The sequence below is a fragment of the Corapipo altera genome, unplaced genomic scaffold, assembly GCF_003945725.1.
Source record: "Corapipo altera isolate COAL_440 unplaced genomic scaffold, ASM394572v1 0, whole genome shotgun sequence".
Classification (NCBI taxonomy): Eukaryota; Metazoa; Chordata; class Aves; order Passeriformes; family Pipridae; genus Corapipo; species Corapipo altera.
In genome coordinates, this window is record NW_020884872.1 from 54934686 (window position 1) to 54956915 (window position 22230).

The 22230-nt window shown below is 41.7% G+C and overlaps 1 protein-coding gene across 5 annotated transcripts; it reads right to left on the reverse strand.

Annotated features, from left to right (window-relative positions):
• Positions 1-2258: 2258 nt before the first annotated feature.
• Positions 2259-21862, reverse strand: LOC113949342 (phosphatidylinositol 3,4,5-trisphosphate 3-phosphatase TPTE2-like). 5 transcript variants are annotated; one of them, XM_027647777.1, is made up of 19 exons: positions 21774-21862; positions 21134-21240; positions 19018-19095; positions 16767-16814; positions 15889-16050; positions 15368-15487; positions 12483-12582; positions 11586-11649; positions 10998-11062; positions 10384-10444; positions 9386-9467; positions 9219-9307; positions 7761-7822; positions 6759-6839; positions 5661-5766; positions 4922-5019; positions 4450-4545; positions 3978-4048; positions 2259-2522 (listed from the first exon to the last, which is right to left on the reverse strand). In XM_027647777.1, exons 2-19 carry the CDS (start codon positions 21181-21183, stop codon positions 2420-2422), a joined length of 1536 nt encoding a protein of 511 aa, XP_027503578.1. In that variant the 5' UTR covers positions 21184-21240; positions 21774-21862; the 3' UTR covers positions 2259-2419. The 5 variants fall into 5 exon arrangements, with proteins under 5 accessions (XP_027503578.1, XP_027503588.1, XP_027503596.1 ...); XM_027647787.1 differs by lacking the exon at positions 21774-21862 and adding an exon at positions 21631-21732 and having other exon boundaries at positions 21134-21223; XM_027647795.1 differs by lacking the exon at positions 21774-21862 and adding an exon at positions 21631-21649 and having other exon boundaries at positions 21134-21207.
• Positions 21863-22230: the final 368 nt, after the last annotated feature.

A 22230-nucleotide genomic window follows, 5' to 3' on the forward strand; every position in this document is an offset into this window, starting at 1 on the left:
TTCCAAGTTTTACATTACCATGATATAGGCTATAAGGTTTCCTTCAGAAGAATACCAGGAGTCAGCATAAGTCACAAATTCACATATGTAAAGGATGAGTGTCCACTACCCTGAACCCAGTGAAGGTCAGTGCAACAGGGAATGCAGGACCTGTTGTTACCATCTCCTGAGCAGTGGTGCTTGGATGGCCCAAGAGAAATGTAGTATATCCCTTAAACAGCTATTTTGTTCCTCATTCCTGCTTACACAATAGTTTTTACTTAACTGCATGTGCTTCAGCTAGAAAAATCTGACTTACTGTTGCAGCCTTTGCTGCTGCTACCTGAGAAAACTGGCTTACTCCATAAGTAGGAAGAGGTGTCACCTTACTTGCCCTGCCAACTGCTAGAAAGGGCATCAGGTAGTAGAAAGGGCATCCTAGGACAGCGGTATCCAATTGCCTGAGCTAAGCCAAAATGAACTTGGTCATCAGCCACTTCTAGCTGTAATAAAAGGGTGTCCTCTTCCAGCTCCAAGCATATTCATAGGGACACTGAGACCTTACATGCTTGCCCTGTTGCCCTCTAGTGCTGCAGCTGGGATCTCACAACTGCATAACTGGGTATTTCTTCCTTTTCTCAAGCCAGAGATGCAGGGGTTGTATTAACCTTGCCAGCACCACTTAACCTTGAGGGGAAATTAACTCCAAAGCAACACCACAGATTGGGGAACAGCATTGCAGAAGTTGAACATGAGCCAGCACACCCTTGCAGCAAAGACTAGGCTGCTAGAGCTGGCTCTGGAGCCAGCAGGTAAGGCAGTTATGACCCTCTGCTCATACCTCTCACATCAGTCAGAGCAGACACAGAATGCCGCATACAGTTTCTTGTTCAGTACAAGAAAGGCTGTGACAGACTACAGCAAGTTAAGCAGAGGGCAGTGAGAACAGATGGTGGAGAAAACAGAGTTTGTTCACCCATAATAAAAAGCTGAAGAGTCTACAGTTACCTCATTCATGGGAGGGGATAGAGCCAGGCTCTTTGCAGAGGCTTACGGGGCAGGACAAGATGCAACAGGTACAACTTAGAATCAGGGAAAATCCAACTAGGAAGGAACAGTAGTTACAAGATTAAGTACTGTGTGAAAAATGCTATCTGTGGAGATACAAAGAACTGAACTAGATTGGGTGATCCAGCTCTATCTGGGCCTGTTTTACACAGGAGCTTGGACTACATGTACTTAAGTGACCAAGGCTCACTATCTTGCACCTAGGACTGCAAACAAGTGATGGGACTCTGTTGGTCATTCAAGACAGGCTTTAGCCTCCACACTTGAAGTACAGTGCTGATAGAAGCAGCTTCCAAGAGCCCAGCTCCTAAGTCCTAGATAATTACACAACAGCAAAAGTTCAGTCCGCATGAGTACTTCATACCACTATCCCCAAGTGAGCACATGGAAGGTATGTGACCTCTGCTTACCCCATTAACTGGAAAGCTACATCACTTCCCTTCCACTCTTGGTTCCTAGCAATTTAAAGACTAAGGAAGCAACAGAATCAAGAAGCTAACACCTGAACATATTTCACATTGAGGAAGATATAGTCTCCATAGAAGAGCTGCACTGCTGAGAACATTTGGAAGCAGAGTAAGTCTCCTGGAAGTTGTGAATTACAGGTCTTAGTACAGCTCAAGAGGGGTCAGTGAGCATTTGCACTATTAGCTCAAATGGGCGGGTGCACAGATCAAACCCACCACATGCAGGTATTAAGGCAAGCCTCACTAAGTGATCCCAGGCAGCTGTCATGCTCCTGAGCTGATGAGATGCAAACTTAAGTCTTAGGGCATTTGGCCATCACAGCCCTTTGTGGGGAGGTACAGCAGTAGAAAAGCAGCTGTGTAGTCTCCAACCCCCACAGGCAGCTCCCAGGACACATGTTGCTCAAACCCCTACACCAATGACTCCTGATGAAGAGCAGTTTAATACCAAGGCTTCTACTCAAGCAGCAGTAATCTGACATAGGAAGACTAATATTTCTCCCTCAAAATTCCCATATTCTACTGATCTGTGGAAAACCCTGGTGCTGAGGGAGATGTGTCAGATTTTTTCAGCCTCATGGAGATTGCTGGTCTTCACCCACCCTTGGGTTAATGATATTGCTTAAAGACCAGCAATCAGCTTAGATTACTAAAACAGGAATTACCAGTATGCAGAGATACCTAAGCTCCTAAGGATGATGTGACAGTTAGCTGATACTAAATAACTCTTCAGAGTATTATTACCCTGCACAACAGAACTTCACGTAACTTTATTTGAGAAGTTGTATCTACACAGATATACATTAAGTACCTGAAAATTAGACTGCTTCACTTTATACTTAAACAGTAAGACATTCTCCAGGAAATAGATGAGTTTTACATGTTTCCCTTCTTTCAGATTTCCCTTACGAATCAATAAAGTTCACCTCCACAGCAAATGTCTCGCTATAGACTTTCCAAGTTTTAGACTTGTGAGGGTTATCCAGCTCATTCCTGGGAAGGTAAAGTCTGAAAGACAAAATTCGGTAGTATATCTTAACAACCTAAGACATGTTTTTCCTTTCAACTATCCGCAGAAGTTTCAAGCTCAGCCCTGGAATATGAAATATAGCCCCAGATCTTGAATTGAAACACACATCAGCCACGCCTGCACAACAATTTGCATCTGAAATAGTCTGAGAAACAAAGTCAACCTGATGGGTTTTTGGGTTGGTTTCATATCCACCCCTCCCAGAGCCCCACAATGCAAGGCTGTTAGAGTAAAATTAATGTTGCATTCAGCTCAAGGTCTCCCAATAGGATGCAAGTGTCACTAATTTAATAATTGATCTTCCTAAAGCTAAGGATTGAATTCAAGTGCTCAACTTCATTGGGTACATTCTCCAATTTTAATGTTTACTAAATTCACGTCTAGTTATCATTTAAAGGCACTTGCACATCAGCTATAGCTGAATTAGAGATATAGAGATAGAAGCACTGCCTTAAGAGCTGTTTCACTTCTGATCAGACCTAGTCCACTTCAGGTCTACCAGAATTCTCTGGGCAGGAAGGGAGAAATGAAGGCCTGGTGGGACATCCTCCCTAGTTCTGGAGTAAACAAAGCACTTCAGCAAAACTCTCAAAATGGCAATGTTTCAGGGCTGTCAGACAGTAGGCATACATTTCTCCTGGCACTGGCTTGGTCTAACGAGTGTCTGCACCTAGATAGCAAGGTGCATTGCTGGTTCAGCATATTAAGTTTACAGTTACAAACAGACCAGAGGCTACCTCTCCTCATGCTCTGACAGGATCAGTTCAGTAAAAATTGTTTCCTTTCTATTCCAGTCCTGGAGAACACAGTAATTTTATTTCCTATGTCAAGTTCCCTGTTCCTCTGCCTAAATCTGTCAAAGCAAGTTAGAAGAAGATAAGGATCTCCTGTCTCACATTTCTACATCACTCCCCAAGCAAGACAGACAAGTCCAACTTTCACTGGCTGGAGCTTTCCCAGGAGTTCTAGTCTCAGCAAGCAAAAACACAGTAATTTCTAACTTTATCAAAAACATGAGAAGCTATAAGAGAGCCTTTCTTTGGATCCCAAGCATCAGTATTTCCAAGTGTAGTCTTAATGTCTGCCTGCTAAGCTACTGAGTTCTAACCTTTTAGGCAGCCGTACAATAGAGGATGGTAGATTTGAATAGTTACCATTAGATTTTTTACTTAAAATTCATTAACAATGCTTAGAGCACTGAGGAAATAGTCCAGTGGCTTAAGATAAAAACCTCACATATGTTTAAAATACTTAGCACAGTGCAAGAAGCTGCCTGCCCATAAGTCACAGCTGAGAGTCAAAGACCAGCACCGACCTGGAAGTTAAGACAGCTGGCTCATCAAGCCTATCTCAGCTTTACTATGTTTATGAACTTTCAGCTCAGTTCAGACACCAGAAGTTAAGATCTGGAGACAGTTACAATGATCATTTACCTGTTATTTTCAATAAAGGAAGTGTTGAACCAGAAGAAGAATGGACAGTCATCATAGCCTTTTGGGAGATCCTAAACACAAAGGATTAAGGACTTGTTAAGGATTAAGTGCCAGAATCAGTACTCTTGAAGATCCCAATATCACACACAGATCACTATTTTCACTGCAATTATTTCAGTACTAGGTCACTCAATACAATGAGGCAAGAGCCTCAAGTTAGAAGCAGGTACTCAACTAAGACGTCTCGATCACACTGCTGTATGAACAGCCAGATGACTCCCCTGCTTGCCTAGGCTGAAGTAGCACCACTTGCTGCATCCCTCAGTGCACAGTGAGACCACCCTACACAGCAGGAGCCACTGGGGAAAAACAGGTTGTGCCCCACACCACACAGCCAGCCAGGACCCAGCTGCAGTGTGCACTGCAGCCTCTTCCCATACCCAAGTGAAGGTCTTCACAGTGTTATACTTACAGAATCTGATTCAAATCGGACTTTCACATCACCACTTATAACAGGGCAGTCTTCCAAGCCAATGACTACAGAGTCACTTTCAGAATCAAAGAAGAGCTAGGTAACAGAATAAGGTTTGTTTTATGAGAAGTTACTGCAGAGCGACAAGGAACCAATTCATGACAATGCCTAGCTATTCATTCATGGTATACAAACACAACAGCAGTGCTAGAATAATAGCCAACAGTTTAAGCTACTCAGGACAGAGTGAGCTATTTGTGTTTAAGTGACTCCTAGGGAAATCTTCACTATCTTACCACTGCTTTTCCTAGGACTTAGCAAAGCTTAGCTTTTTCATCCTCTCAGAATTTACCTCATCCATTTAGTTAGATAGTTTTATGTCAAGTATTCAACTTCTGTACAAAGACACTTTTGACCTGTAAGTCAGCTTCCAGCTTCTGTGACTCAAATGACGAGATTTCACAGTACTCACCCTGCAGTTTTGTTGACTGGCACATACACATTCTAGTACAACTTGCTTCCTTGTTATTATCTGCACCTTCATATCAGTTCCATTGCCCTTCCCCACTCCTAGGAAGAAAGCATTGCATTATACTGGAGCATATATTAGCTGGAAACATAAAAGTGGTCATGAAAACCAAGTGCAATCCCATTCAAAAGTGCCTTCTTTCCAGACTGCCTTGCAAAAGACTAGAGAACTCAAATGCTAAAGGTAAATCAGGATTCCGTGGTTGAAAATTGTATACTGAAGTAGCAGTGAATCCCACTAGTGGAACAGGCTAATGTAGAGTCTAGTTTCACTGACTGAACAAGAACTGCAGTTTGAAGTCCTCTAAAACAATGAGGGATGAACTTCCAGCCTTTGATTAAGATTACCTGTACACATGTACAGAAACAGGCATGTATATAAAGCTGAGAAACATTAGTGGATCCAGTTCCACATGTGGAGTTAGTCCAACTTGAAAAGTGATTCTCTTTCCAAAACAGAGCAGGTTGTATGTGAGCCATCATTTCACCAGACACACAGAAAGCAAAACACAGAGCAAATAACTCCAAAATACTCTTCACTGTATTCTGTGTAATTTAAATTCTCAAATCCAAGTAAATCTATGTTCCTATCATGGGCTTAGCAGGAGAGACAGTAGATATCAGCTGCCTGTAACAGGAAACAATTATCAGATAGAGGAATGCCCAAATTCAAGAGTTCTTACCATGTATAGTGTGGATTTTGAGGTTTTTTATTTTGAGTTGTCTCTCTGGTGGGAGTTTCAAGTTATACTTGTTTTTCAGGATCTCATAATACCCGACATACCTACTCTGTAACACAAAAAACCCAGACACATTATGCAGTTCCTGTACCCAACACAGATTAATTCTAGGCAGAAGTAGGATTTAAATACGTTTTCCACTCTAAGTTTTTAGCTCTCCAAAGCCCAAAAATAAGAAAGCCTTTTGTTATCCTTCCCCTTCCCAGTTCAAACAATCCTCTAGACAAATTTAACACCTACATTTTTAATCAGCATTTAAATTTCATGTTTTGAGAAATTCTGTACTTTAGTTCAGCAAGAATTGAGGAGCTTTTATATTGTAGTTTTAAGAGGCTGAATATTTAAACATACAAGATACTTCCATTTTCCTGAAGTACATTCTGAAGTTGTACTTCTATCTTATAGTATCAACTAAAGTACCTCTGTCACCAGATTTACTTCACACCCCTCCATCACACAGAACAATGAATTAATATGAGCAAAGCCCCATGGTCTGAGATAAAAAACCTGTGTGGTATTTCCCAGTGAGAAAGGCATTCCTCCACCCAGCCACATCTGTGCCATGGCCCCATCACAGGCTAGGCTGCAGGCTTCTGTGCATCCTTGATAAACAGCCCAATTGTCTTACAGTGTCATACTCTTGTGAGGGTGCCCAGACATGTTGTGGAGTCTCCATCTGTGCAGATATTCTAGACCTGACCAGACACATCCATAGGCAACCTTTTCCAGCTCACCCTGCTTGAACACTGGGGTTGGACTGAAAGCTTTTCTAATCTCAAGAATTCTGTTATCTTAGATACTATACTTCAGATCTGATGTTATTAGGAAGAGAAAGGTATAAGGGGAGAGGGAAAGATGCAATGCAACTCTATCAGTTGTTAGCCTTCCAACTCTTACAGAAAGAGCAAAGAAAGAGTACAGAAAGTTCAGGAAGTAGTAGAAACCTACAACTCTGAAACAAGGCAGTGGATGTGGGGCAGCACAAGCACTCACAAGGTTAGTATTGGTTTGGCTACTGTTACTGAACATGCTCAAGCTTACCTGGGATGGAGTTTCAACTCCTTGAAACTTAGTACTTGTGCTTCTATCAGTTCTTCTCTCCCCAAAGTAGTCCAAGCTTTCCTACACAAGAAAAAAATTTCAAGGGTTAAGATATCCATCCCACCACTATTCCCCTTCCTGAAAAGTGGATTTTAAACTAGAACTACACTACTCAAGTCCAATATGGGAATGCAAGTGGAAATATGCAATAGTTGTTTTGGTACCTTCTAAAGGAGACTTTTAACTAGAATAAGAAAGTACTGATTCGGAAGTCAGATACATTAAGTCTGTCCCCCATGAAAGAGTGAGGGAGAGCAATGACTTCTAAGCAATTTCTTTAGAACCATCTATATTTCTCAAGTGGTCTGTGGCAGACAAAGCCAAACATTAGTTCAGATCTTCACAAACCAGACTCTGAGGAAAACAAGTGATTAAATGAATACAGCCTGCCCAGACTACCTTGAGTGACCTGGGCCTTCTGCATCCCAAGTCTCCAGACTGATATACCAGACCTGGTATACTAAAGCACCATAAGCACCTGTCCTGGCTGCAGCTTGCTGATCTTTCTGCCTTTCCCCAGAAGGGTTTTCTGCTGGTTGTCAAGACAAGTCAAGTCTTGATGCCTCACACTACTTGGAGGGAGACTGGGGAAAAAAAATTGTTTAAGACCACTTAAAAACAGTGACACTATCATCAGTAGAGTTTGTTCAGAAGTCACCTAAAGTTTACATTGTTGCTCAAGGCCCTAGGTCTATTACGTCTCCAATAAGAGTGCTTCAAGTTGGTATCCTGTTAAATGCTACTTTCCCAGTTCTTGCTGATCAAGAATAGAGTGCATCAGAATTTACATAGTAGCAAAATTTGCAAGAACTTTTAATAAAACAGATTTTTCACTGAATCTTTTTTTAGTATAGAATTTTCTGCAGACTATTACTGCATTTCACCAATTCAGTAGATTCTAAGGAGCATTTTATATACTAAACAAAAATAAACAGCTTTTACCTTTGCGCTTTCAAACTGGTCACTGTCTATTAGCCAGGTACAGACCATTGTTCCAGTCCTGCCTGTATTAGAAGTATGAGACAAGTTAAATTACAGCAGTTCAAAAGTATTTGGGATTTGTGAAGGTGAAGTCATCTCCTGTGATCTCATCTATTTCAAGACTTGTGACAGTCAAGTAGCTGTACTTCAGAGAATAATGAGTTAAAGACAAGATACTGAAGTTTGTTAACTTGTTCCTTGAAAGCAGTCCCCACATTTCTTAGTAGTATTACTAAAGACACTTAGAGTACTGGTCAGTATCTACCTTCTCCATTCAGCAGGGGATAGAGGATAGCACTCTACTAAACAATGCTAGTTTATAACTAGCATTTCCCAATGGTAGAAGTCCCAGAGTTGTTTCTCTGCCCCAACTATTTTCCCACAACCATACTAAGAAGCCATCAAGTCTGCTAGCATGAAAATCCTGTATAGTTTCAGTTTTTAATTTAAAATCTCAGAGGTCAAGTCACCCTCCCTACATTTGTTCTTCAAGCTGTGGCTTCAACATTCAGTTTTGCAAAACCTTTTAAAACAGAGCTTCACCTTGGGGCAACCTTGGGGAACTACCTGTTCCTTAACAAGTATTTGCTTAACAGATAGTAATAGCAGGTGCTTGGCATGTGTTTGCAGGGAAGTTTGGCTTACTTGCAGTTATTTATGCATTTCAACAGGTCCCACACTACTACTGGTTGCAGATAGCACCTGCAGGTTAGCTCATATAAGGTAGCTTTGACTATCTTTTTCCATAAGACTTCATCACCTAATACGGTGTGCATCTTAAGATGCAGCAGCACCCAGAACATTCTAGGGGGATAAGGTTATGGAGGAGATCATCTTGAGTGCCATCACATAACATACAGGACAACCAGGGGATCAGGCCCAGCCAGCATGGGTTTATGAAGGGCAGGTCCTGCTTGACCAGTATGATCTCCTTCTATGAGAAGGTGACCTGCTTAATAGATGAAGGAAAGACTGTAGATGTTACCTACTTGGATGTTAGTAAAGCCTTTGACACCATTTCCCACTGCATTCTCCTGCAGAAACTGGCTGCTCATGGCTCAGACAAATGCACTCTTCACTGGGTGAAAAACTGGCTGGATAATCAGGCCCAGGGAGTGGTGGTGAACGGAGTTACATCCAGTGGTGGCCAGTCACCACTGGTGTCTGCAGGCCTCAGTACTGGGGCCAGTTCTGTTTAATATCTTACCAACCATCTGGACAAGGGGATTGAGTGCATCCTATGGGTTCTGTAATACTAAACAGTATTATACTGTTGCTAGTCAGTGTCTGCAGAATTTGTCCAGTTACACTGTAACCCCATCTCACAGTATGGTTTAGGGCCATACTTACATCAAAGAAGCTATAATAACAATGAAGTGCAATTTGTAGCATACACAGACTACACATGAGAAATTCTACCTTTGCCTCCTTTACAATGAATTGCTACGATGTTCTTTTCATCTTGACTCATCCATTCACGAACACTGCCAGTGAATTTCAGCATGTCCCTAAATAAGAGGAAAATTAGTGCATCAATGTAAACGCCTACGCAGAACTATTGCAATGTAGTTCTTGACAAGACTCACTGTAGTGCTGGGACATTGTGGTCATCAATAAACATCCTTTCCACCCTGTAGTGAAAGTACTTGGGGTCATAGCCTTTCTCACCTACAAGAAAAGATCTGAAGTTATGCCAGGAAGGGAAAAAGGATTGTAACAAAGAAAGTGGCTTATGACACACAAACGCTGGTTTGAGCATATACTAGTTTCTAAAGGACAGTTGTGTAAATAGAAAGATCAAAATGAAAAAAAACTGTGAGGTAATCTGGCTACAGCCATGATTGTTTAACTTCTAGTTTAACACTTCTCACTTAAATTTTATCTCCAGGCACAGAGAGTCATTCCTTTCCACAGAGATTACTTGGGATCTGAAAGTTAGTGTTTTGATGTAGTGTCAGGGTCAACCACAGCAACAACCTGCAGGCAAAGTGGTAAAAAGCCACTAACACCACATCCCCCATCTGACCTCCCCTATCCATCTCTCTGCTGGCCAGAGGACAGTTTTACTTTACTTCTTTTACTTTACTCACTGCTTCTAGAACATACTTTGCTTCCAGCTCTGACACACTGTTATGAAGCAGGAACCTCGAAATAGTTGTTTATGAAGAATTTTTTTAGCCACTTCTAAACAGAATAGCTTTTAACTATTCTCCATCTCATTCTTCTAAGCCTTCATTAGAAGATTCTCCAACATTACCTCAAGTTTTAGCCCAGGTTTAGTTTTCAACTTTTATTAAAAATAAGAACTTTGGAACACTGAAGCAATTTTTCAGCATGAACAAGGAAGTCTAAACTGCAAGACATCCAGTATCTCCTTTGCAAGCTTCAGTACAATATTCGATTAGCTTTGCAAGCTCTGGTACAGTCAATAGCCACATTCAAGACAGAATGTAGTCAGAGACAGATATGCACTTTTTGATTGGATATACATTTTTTGAGATCTGCTATTGGCAGCAGAATACTTTGAAGAGATGCATTTCTGTTTACCAATATTTCAGTGTAGTTAGCAGCTAAACATACTTACTGCAGAGATTGTAGACTTTATAGTGGTCTGGATGTTTGGTGTCCAAAAATCTTGCAACTTCCTAAGCAATAATAAGATAAGAGTTCAGAGTAGTTAGTGCTCTACTCATTATTTCCACTGCCACCTCAACTCCCTAGATGGGATCAGCAACTGCATTCATGAACAGCCCCTGGACTGTTCAAAGCAAGCCTTTCCAACTCAGGTTCTTGTCTGGAATAAAAGTACTACTGCAACTATCTTCCTTACCCCATATATGTTTCTACAAAATCAGGCAGCATCTCTGAAAAGGACATTATGCAGACCTTTTAAACAACTTTTAGCTGAGTAGATCTTATCACTGTTACTAGCCTGGGACAGAACTGCCTTAATTCTCCAAAGCATTCCCAAGGAATGGGAGCATCAGAATACCAACGTGTCCACACTGAGATACATCCCACTAGGCTTAGCTGAGGCACTACAACACAAACAGCACAGTGGAGACCATTAGTCAGTCATTCCAACCAGCCACGCCAACAGAACTAGGACTGACACGATCTAGTCCACATGTAAATTAGAGGGAACCTATAAAAGAAACGAGTTTCAGAAAGAGTGAACTTGGTAGATGAGATTTTTACCTTTATGGGGTTCCTGTAGAAAGACTGCTTCCCAGAAGATGGAAATGACATCGCAATGATTCGATCTGTGGAGAAGACAGCAATCAGCAGTAACAGCAGAAAGCTCCCCTACACGTAAGAACTACGTGATTGAGCAACATCCTTATAAAATGTCTTATTCCTACCCTAATTATAAGAACAACCTACCCCTTTCTGAGAGGCTTTCCTCTACATTTAGCAAAGCTAGAGCAAGACAAATAGTGCTTCCCAAAGCATCAGACACCATTAATGTCAGTCTGCACAGAATCAGAACTAAAAATACTCTAAGTCAATAGTTTCTCAGCTCTGATTCCGTAGGCCTCAGGAGATTTTCTGTCATTACATACAGAATGTACAACTCTCTTCCAGAGGGCTAATTCTTGAGAACAGTGCCAGAGTCATGAATCCATATTTCAAAATCCCACAAAAAAGGAGTAGGCCTGGTTTGACTTCATACATAAGTTTCCTTAGTCTAAAATATTGGCTGTATGACACATCAAACTCTTATTAAGAGAAGAACAAGGCTTAGCAGGATTAACATGCTGCAAAGTGACATTTGTTTATACAAACCAGTAATATAAGTGAGATCCAGATCAAAGCCATCTTTCATATAACGCCTTTTGTTTTCAGAGACCTGACAAAAAAAAGGAGACTTAGTCTGCCACAGGAATGCCAAAGATCACCAAATATTGCCAGTTACCAGGAAAAATCAGCCACTGACTAGACTCAGAAGTTAAGCCTGAGCAGCAGAACCTCATTTTGCTATAGCAAAGTGTGTAGCATCAGCTGAGAGTAACATAGCTTTTAGGTAGAAGCTCTGTACAGAATTTTTACCCTGAAGTATCAAAGTTTATTCTAGTAAAAAGAACACTGCAAATTCTTCACAGACTGCAGCATGCATCTGTCATTGTTATTTGAGTGTTTGGAGGCTGAAGGAAGAAAGAATAAAGTTAAGGGCAGCATAACTAAAATGGGTTATTGCTGAGCAATAGGATATCCTTGAAGCTTAAAGTACCACTTTAATGTCCCTGATGAAAATAAGAGGTATTTACAGTGGATAGGGCTTCAAACATTAAGGTTGTTTTGTTTTCACCCAAAATAAAGCATCAGAAGCATTAAAACTCCTACCTTCCCCCACATGAGAGGAAACAGTCTATGTACCACACAAGCTAGAAATTGCCAGTTGAGACACATGGTGGTGTTGCAATCACTTTGATATGCCAGCCTTCCAGGTCAATTTTCTGCTTACTTGAGTAAAGTTAAGAATTACTAGCTCTGCTGAAGTCGGAGACAAAGCTCCAGTAGCCTGTCAGGGAAACTGAACAGATGTGCTGCTTGGGCAATACTATCAATAGCAGAGCAATAGGCTGTGGCCAGTCTTGCTATTTACCATCGATGGGTGCCTGGAGAAAGAGCTAGAGTTGGAAACAGTAGTGATAGCCTAGACATATTAAGAGGCAAACTTACCATTCTCCTGGTCACCACTTCAAGTTGCTTCTTTTGTGAAGCCAGGCGAAATATTCTTATCAAGATGACAATTCTCAGAACTCGGAGGAAAGTAACCATTCTAGATGCCAGATTCACCATGAAAGGAAATGAAGAGAAATAAACTTAGAGGCAAAGAATAAAGCTATTTAAAAGCTGTTTCAGAGACAGTTTAAAGCTGTGTTTCATATATTGAATTAGGACTCCTCAGGTTGATTTTGGAGAAAGTACTATGCTTGAAGAATACCATGGTTCTATTGTTAAGGGCTTCAGGGAGTACATGTTCTGAACAGCTAACAGAACTAGGAAATCCCCTACTTGCTAAAACAGACTTCCACAGGCACCTCTGGCCAGCAAGCAACTAATAATTCCATTAACATTACTTATCATAACAAAATTCTTGTTCCTCAAAGCTTATTCTCAACTCTACATTTAAGTGTATGTAGCCACCTGAAAAATTACTGAAAAGAGCAGCTAGACAGTCTATGTACATCATGACTTGATTAAGAAATCTGAGAAAAGATCATATATCCTGTGTTTAATCATTTAGCAACTTGGTTTGGTTTGAGGAACTTTGAACTGCTGTTGAACTTTGAAGCAGGCAAGACGCTTAGGTGAGTGGTTCTACCAAAACAACTGAACAGGGGCCGTTGCTTTCCCACACCCCTAGGGACTAGGGCAAACTAACATTAATTTCATTCCTTAAGGAGATATGTGAGCAAATACCTTTAAGCAGCACACACACACATATTTTAGGTTTTGATACACTCGTAAGAATCCTGGTGAATGCCAACAGTAAGGGAGACAAACCTCGAGCTGAAGACACAGTCTGCTCTACACTGATGTGGAGCTTTAAGTCAGCAAGACCAGGTTGTCCTGGACACCTGGAGGAAAGTTTCAGTTTTCCCCTGAGCATCTTCCTAACTCAGCATCACCCTCCTCTGTTGAAAACAGAATTTCCTTGGAGCTAGCAGCAAATTACATGCACAAACACCAGGGTGAAAACTCCACAGTCTCTCTCCCCAGCCTGAACCACAACTATAAGAAGCAACTCTTCAAGACAAAAGCAGTTTGCATTCTGTCCTTCAGGAAGTCAGCCAGTTAACAATTAGATCCCAGACTGATACCCAGCTTTCCTTTAAGTATAACCTATAAAAGGACATTAAGGAATGAAAGAGTTAACTCATCTCAACACACACTCAGCTAGACCAGATTAGAAATAGAAACCATACTTCTCTGTCAGGGCATGTTATCTCTATGGACTGCCACTGAAGTGTCACTTGTCACATATTAGTTCTCACCCATATAAAAGCTGCCCAAATTCTAATTATTCTAAAATGTATCAGATGCTTTAAGACCGCTGTTTGCTTCTTGAGGAAGGGCTATGAGGAAAGAAAAGTTATAAACCCCACTTAGGCTACTGGGAATTCGCTGGACTATGTAGACACTACTGGAGTGTTAAGTGGGAAGACCACCTCATCTCAAAATTTGGGATTTGGTCAAATTTGAGGTATCATCTAGTGTCAGGTAGTAATATTTTGGTCAGAACAGGATTTAAGAACCTTTAATAAGAGAAGCCTTACAGAGAGCCTTAAGAATTGAACAGGTGAGACGGTAGGCCTCAGCTGAGTGTCTTCTGAGAGCATCAGCATGAACTCCTCTTTATGTAGTCAAAAGCCTATTCTAAATTCCCATCAACTTCAGCAAGTCAGAATACAAGGAACTTGCACACACCAATCTATAACCTGATGGGGCAGTGCAGGATCAGGCCTACTACTACTACAGCCTAGTAAAGATAGCAAGGCACATTACCCTGTCACAGTGCTCTTTCTCCTACCTCTAACTGGATGCTGCCATAAGATGAAAGCTGCTTTAGAAAAATGTGGTCATAGAAATGGGAATTAATCATTAAAAACTCAGATGAATGTTTAAGACAACCTAGAAGGAAAAAGGCTTTATGACTGAGGCTGCAAAAGCTATTCTTTGACAGTTTTGCTTTTGAAACCTGAGGTTAGCCAGCATTCGAAGAGACAACTAGTACTTACAGATGTTTGTCCAACACTGGATTCTTCAATAACTAAACTTTGAGTTGGTTTCTTCTGGAATAATGTTCCCCCCTTATGGTAATTAGTCAGTTGAATATGGGGGGTATTTGATTTTGTCTTTTTTTTTTTTTTTTAAAAGAGCTCAACTTCTTTCCCTGGCTGATGCAAGCAAGTTTCACTAAATCAAACTTTGTGTAGATAAACTAATCTTAAAGCTGTAGTTCTGTCTCCGCCAGGAATGGATTCCTCTCACAGGTTATCTGATTCAAGCTACAGAAATCAGAAGGAAATAGGACTCAAATTAGCTTATGCACATAAACAGCATGTTTTCTCTCCCTAGGATATGGCTGAAAAATCCAACATATGTTACCATAAGGATTTTGGGAAAGCAAAGTGAAGGAAACCAGACAGTTTGGCAACTCTTTCTATTTCATACCCATTAGATGGAGATGCTCCCTCAGTTGTCTGTTTCATTTCCTATTATAATCCAACTTTTCTTTCTGGCCTTCAGACCCTCTCTATCAGGCCTGCTAAACACCTTTCCCCAAAAATTACTTGAGTCAGAGCATTTTATGGCCTCCTACTCACTTTTATTTACCCCACCTGATATGTTCATATCACCTCTGCCTATGAGACAGAGACAGCTGACAATATAACTGTGGCCCAAAGTTACATGTGTCTATCCTTCATTAGTACCGTGAAATACTATCAGTCATATTTGTGATCTAGTATGCACATGTCTAGCTTAGAGGTGCCCAAGAAAATTATTAGAAGACTATCGAGAAAAGAGCTCACACTTACCAGCTACCATACCGTTCTTACCTTGGTATCTGATCTGCTGCAGCAAGGTCTGAGAAGGAGTACATCATATTAATTAACAGAGTTCCCACCACTATGAATGCATCCAAAATATTCAGCTTGGACAAGAAATAGTTCCTGAAGCTGAAACCAAGGAGAGTTTTAGAAAAGTGTCCAAAGACTGAAATACGTCGTCAGGAAGAGAATCATCTATACAGAGCTACTGCTAGAGAGAAGCTCTCCTGAACTAGTTCTTAGCACTAAGCACTGAAGTTTCACTAAAAGTAATCTTACACCTGATTTACATATGTAAGATATGGCAAAGCTGATGTAGTTTCCAATCACTCACTTATACCAAAAGCACTTATAGATTATTCTATAGAAGGGTAACAGCCAACATACACAGCCAAGAAAAGATGTCACTATTGTCTTTGACCAGAAAATTTGCCTACAAGGCATCCATATTCATAGCTCTAGCCTGAACTTTTGCTTCTTTCCTAGCCTGAGGATTTGCCATTCCGACTTAATTTCTGCCCGTGTCTTACCCTTCAACAAACACCCTCAGAAGAACATCGATGAGAAAGAAGAGTGCTATTGCCAGGGAAACACCTTCAAGAATCTCTCTAACACCCTTCTTTTTCTCACTGATAGCCAGGTCCACAATAACGATTGTAATGTCCACAATGATAAGTACTACTCCAAATACTCTGCAAAGAGAAAAATACAAGTCAACTTCAGAGGTAGGAATGAATTGCTGACGTTTATCAACTGAATAGCACAATCTCAGATTTTTTCTTAAGCTGTTCCAGCAAGAGTTTGTCCTCTTACATTGGTTGAGGCCTGCTTAATTAGCAGCTGAAGGATTCCAATTGCATTTTTAAGTGACCTGCACAGAAAGCATCATCCATGTGGCACTCTACATTTACCTCAGACACAGTTGTACTTATTACCTTATAATTCTGCAGCTACCTAGAAACAGTACAAACCTGAATGCTTTAAGGCACACAAATGTCAGTGCTTTCATCTTACTCAATTTCCTTCCTACTTGTGACTTAAGGCAGTCCCTTAAAAATAACTGTCTTTGATAGCTTACCTTGTTCCAGCACACAGACTGTATACAGCTGACCAACTGTTTGCTCAAAGGCTGCCAGCCTAGAATAAGCTGTTACAGGCATTTTATCCCAGTCAATGGCATTTACAGTTCTGACTTTCAGCTCTTCTTGGAGAATGCAGTCATATCTGCTTAAGACTTATTTTTCAATCCCAGTACTTGTCTCAAGTCACCCTTTCTGGGCGTGACAGGGCATTCAGTACTTTTCAGAAAAGCAGGCTGGAGTTACTGTTGTAACTCTCCAAGTTCTTACACCAGAAATGAGGACTATTTTTACCTTGCCCATATACCATTACAAGCATGAGCTTTTACCTGAATCCAAATGACATCACAAACGGGGAAATTCTTCTCCTAATTGCACTGAAAGACAGGAGAAATGACATCAACACAAGTGACATTTTGCTACAGGTATTAGCCACAAGAGCACTGCTATACCCTTTTGTTCACGTTCTTTTGATTTTAGTATTCTGTACAGTAGTGGTTTCTCTAAGAGGAGATTATTCAGTTGCAATCATGAAGCATATAGGTTAAGAGAGTACTTGATAACAATGCTTTCACCACTTGTTAGAAAGAGTATTAATGAGTTTACAGACCCTAGAAGCACAGCAGTATGCACTTATCTGTAACATTATTCAGTGTCACAATTCCAGTGACACTAGAATTCTGGCTTAATAAGCTATAAGAAGTGGGCTTATAAAATAACTACTGGTCAAGAGGAAAACTGGAGGCTAAACATCTCTTAAGGGATCTTTTTTGATATATTAGGTCATTATATCAGATCATTTTTTTTCCTAGGTCCAGAAAAAGCTGCACTTGTTAATAGCTCCTGTGCTCTTGGAATAGAGGAATACAAATCCCACTTCTACCTTTAAAAAGAAATATCAGTTTGGCTTTCAGGTTAAAAACCCAAGTGCCTTTTAAGTAAGTTTCTGAAGTCAAATTCTTCCAGTTGTGAGAGTTATCTTCAATCACAGCTCCCATTTTCAGTTACAGTAGATTTTGGTGCCTCTTTGGTTTGCTTTAAGCCCCCTGGTTTAGAGACAGGTCTTTATGTAACTCTCTCATTGACGTGAAGTCTCTTCAGGTTACACTGAGAATTAAGGTAGAAGTTCTTGGTGCAGAACCTGGACACCCCCAGTTCTGAGAGTTCAAAAAACAGATTGCCAGTCTGCTAAGTAATCCCAAGATTACTTAACTACTGTAAGCACCAAGTCTTGTCTTAGACACTTAAAAGAAAACACCTTTTCCACGCATATTATTAATAGTAGGACTTACCATAAGTACTAGCATACTGACAAAAAGTACTGGTAGATTTCTTTTGCACTTTACAAGAAGGTTTTGTCTGCTCAGTAATGCACATTGCACCCCAGTGATCCTGCCTATGATACTTGTTTCCTCTAGAATAACTTCAGCATTGCATTTCACTCGGTACATCTCAGTAACTCAGTTTAAGACACAGCTAGATACCTTTGAAGTTCTGAGGCAGCATCTTGCTGGGGTTACTGATTTCACCCACACTCTTCATTATTACGTTCTTATTTTAAATTAAGGTGCAAGGTCTAAGCAGCAAACATGTACATCCTCAAGCAGGAAGGCTACTTGGTTGTAGTACCCACTTTTCTTACAGAAGTCAAGGATATTATAATATATCTTGTCCTAGAAGCAGCTTAGCATATAGAAGGTTTTCCTTGCATTTATGAATGCCAAATATCTAAGGAAACACTGCCATAATTACACTAACTGTTTGTTGGTCTACATCTTTGTCCAGTCAACTCAGAATGCAACTGAAGCAGGTACAACAAGACTCCAGCTTCCACAGTCTATGGACAAGTACCTCTACTAGGTACACTACAGACTGAAATATATATACATACAACTCCAATTTTGCCTGCCAACATGTTAAACCCATTGAAGAAAACATGGCACATTTGCTTACATATTTACCTTAAAGCTTTTGTGAAATACATTAGTAAATGTCAACTCCAGAAATCTAGAAAAACATGTCACATAGAATAAGTAGGATAAAAGGCTTAGTCTTGCTGTTCTTGAACTGCAGGAACAGAGAAACAAGTCCATTGACTTGTAACTGACTTGACAAAGTTTGCTATAAGAGTCAGTAACATGGTGATATGAGTTAAACACTGTTAGAAAATAACTACTTCAAGAACAGAGTTAACTACGAGAAAGTTTAGACAATTTACTCTTGATGAGGGCCATGAGGCTTATTGTTTATTCCAGATACTCATTCACCTCATTTTCTCACCAGCACTTATTCTTCTGTGCTCCCAGAAATTCATTCCTTTGCAAGAATTTAATCAATGCAATTTGGACTGCCCATTCTCCATAATATGACAAGCTTGGGTTCTTGGGTTGGGTTTTCATCTCCACGGTCATAAAGAAGCTTCCTCAGCTTACTTGTCTTAAGTACGTACTAGAACGAATATCTATATCAAGTATTTTACTGGGCTTATCTTTACTTCAGCAAGCCATCTGCCTTCTTATTTTGGTTCTGCAGATTCCACTTTTGCAGGTAAGCAAGTAATTTAGTATATCATTAGCTTACTTGGAACAGCTGTCAGGTTTGTTATCCTCTTCACAACCATCATCAATCTTTACTGTGGGCTCTTCTACTGTCGGAGAGCTGGTAAAGGAATAACACAAGTCACACAGTGATACAGATGTCAGCTCAATATATTGCTACTATTTGTTGTTCCAGAGAAAAGAATTAACCATCACCTGGGCAGTGAGCAACAGCCTGAGTCAGAGTATAGGCCTAGTACCAGGGGAAGAAAGACTTTCCCCATATTGACACAGCAGAATCCTTTGGCTTGTAGTGACCTATTTCCCATTAGCAATCCATCTCTCAAAAGTTTTCCCTTTTTCTCCCCAGAAGAGACAGATGTGTTCAGCAGTAGGATAAAGGGCTTTAAAGCAGGGCATTCAAGAGCCCACTAAGGACTTAACAGTCCAGGCTCTAGAAGTGCCGGAAATGTACATATGAAAAATGGCTTCAGAGAGTCCAAGTGACACTAATGCTATTACAGTAAACTTCTTGTTCAGAGAATTAATGTTTTCACCAGGAAAAGCCATAGCACAAAGATGTTTTTGTACAGAGCAGGATACCAAACCGGAAACTGGAAGACGAGAGTAGCAGCTGAGCTAGTGCTAGAACAGCATATTTTCAGGGTAGTGGCTGCTTGCCATAACTTCCTTAAAAGGGTCTCTTTAGATCAAGGTTTTGTTTTTTGAAGGCCACATGACAACTTCAGAGAAAAAGCGTTAACATCCAAATCCAGAAGTTTGTATTTCAGCCTTTTCCACAGAAATACTGTGGTGCATAATAGGACAGACACAGCGTTTGCTGAGGCTCTGCCTCTGGCATCATTGCTTCTTGGGCAGGAACAGCTAAGCACACATATTCAATACTGATATTTCCACACTGTTCCGAGGCAGCCTAGCATATCTGAAGCATTAGTGTGGATTCAAGTATTCCTCATCCTCCACTGCCTCTGCAGTCTGGGCTAACCACCTTTCAAGCAGGAAGTTTAATGATGCTTTTCCTACAGTTTCAGCAGCCAGCACTGGTGTTTTGCCACCTGCACAAAGTATAAGCCTCAACAGAGGAATGATTCTACCACAACAATTTCAGTATTTATGCCTTATTTTTTAGCTCCAGTATCTCCAGACACCAGTGTCCTCATTTTGCTCCTTAGAGCTGAAGCAAAGCTCTAGCGATGTGTAGCTGTTCAGGTTTGTTTCCCAGCTATTCTTATGGAATATCCACTTGGGCATTTACACTTTTTGAACAGCAGAAATGCTTCACTTATTAAAGCAGTTACTGCTGTTGCTACAGCAATTTTGCTGCAGGTCACTTGCTTATACTTGTGGACACATGAAATGCACTAAATGCCACCTTCTTATCCTCTACTGTGAATAAAATAAGCCACAATAAGAAAAAGAAACAGAAGTGTTTTCAGTTAGGAAGACATTTTTTCCCACAACAAAACAAAAGCCATGTCCAAGTACAGTGTTTCCATTGTGCTCTCACACAAGAATTCAGTTCTAGATAATGCTTTCCTCAGAGGGAGTTTGTTTTGCTGATCATTCTATATCTACTTCTCTAAGCCAGAACAAGCTCTCTGCCACAAGCTGCTACAGTTAGCCCTTGACTACTGGGGTGGGAGAGAAGAAAAGGAGGACATAATAGAAATTATTTTCTTCACACACATACTCTCTCTATAGAGCATAAGCTTTTCTGACTGCTCACAGGTAAAGGTAACTTCAGACTTGAGGCCTTTAAAGAGAGCAGAGCAAGAACATCTTGCTCTACAAGAAACCTTGACAATCTCTGGTAAGTCTCTTGACAGACTGGATGCTAAAAAAGAGCAGACTTTACTGCCATGAGCTTATTATACCAAGGGTGGATATTCATTAGCCACTTATTAAATACTTACAAGAAGTCAATCACAGCAGCATATTTTTCTCAAAGATATCCTTCCTTTCAGACGACAGCATTGGCAAGGGAGGGAAGATAAAAAGGCTATATGAACTTCAAACACTGCATCATTATTCCCCTTGTTATATTTGAAGCACTAAGAAACTAGAGACAGGGGACCACACACTGAATATTGGTATATTCAATCCCAAACCCCCACACTGGCACAGTTCATTTCACTCACCCGGATGCTTCTGTCGGCTCTGCCCCTTGTTCATACCTCACAGCTGTCATTTTGCCTGTTGTTGCCCCGCTGGTCTTAAAAGAAGAACACCTAGTTAGAGAGACGAGTACAAGAAACAGTGAACATCAGCATCCTATAGGAGCCTCACACTTCTGTAACTAGCAGTGAAGCTTCAGTCTAATTTTCAATTACTTCCTCCCTACAGTTGACAAAGCTCAACCTTTAACTATAAGAGTAGTGAGAGTCAGTGCACTCAGCACTGTGGTGAAGGTTTTCTGACCATACGAAATACTCCACAACGATAACAGCATCTTTACCTCACGACTAAACATTTCTCCCAGCTTCAAGCTCTGAGCCCCAGCTAGCACTTCTGGGATGGCTGCAGGCCCAGGCTGCTCCAGCAAGCGCAGGCTGAACCCGAAGAGCGGGTCCAGGAGCTCCCTCCCTGCTCACACAGACCCCTCCGGAGCTCCGTCCCCCTACCGCCCCCACTTCACCTCAGCGCGGCCGCCGGGCTCAAAGTCGAGCCCGGACACCCGCCCCCGGCGCCCCGCGGACTCAGCGGAAAGTTGCGTTAAGCTTCCTGAGGGCTGTACCCCGGCCCTCCCGCCTCCCGGCCGGGCCGCCACCCCGCTCACCCGCCGAGCCGCGCAGCACGAGCACGCCCCGGGCTCCCCGGGCCGCGGGTAAATGTCCCGGCGGCGCCGCTCGGCTGCACCTGGGCCGGACCGGGCGGGCCCACCTGCTGCCATGGCAACGGCCCCGCCGCCACCGCCACCGCACCGCCCGCGCAGCGCCCGCCGGTGGGCAGAGGGGTCCTCCCGGGGGTCCCCCCCTCGGAGGACGTTCGCGGGCGACACCAACTTGGGTGGGAGCGTTGGTCTGGTGGGAGGCACGAAGGGTCTGCAGAGGGATCTGGAGAGGCCGAGTCGATGGGCCGAGGCCAGTTGTATGAGGTTCAACAGGAACGCTACAGGTTGGGGGAAGAGTGGCTGGAAAGCAGCCCAGCAGAAAAGGACCTGTGGGGTGCTGGTCGACGGCGGCTGAACATGAGCCAGCAGTGTGCCCAGGTGGCCAAGGAGACCAGTGGCATCCTG

Coding starts and splice junctions, on each gene's coding strand:
- LOC113949342 (XM_027647758.1), bottom strand. Junction 10,445..10,997: donor TCTACAGGAACCCCATAAAG/GTAAAAATCTCA, acceptor ATTATTGCTTAG/GAAGTTGCAAGATTTTTGGA. Junction 4,049..4,449: donor TCCGATTTGAATCAGATTCT/GTAAGTATAACA, acceptor CTTTGTGTTTAG/GATCTCCCAAAAGGCTATGA.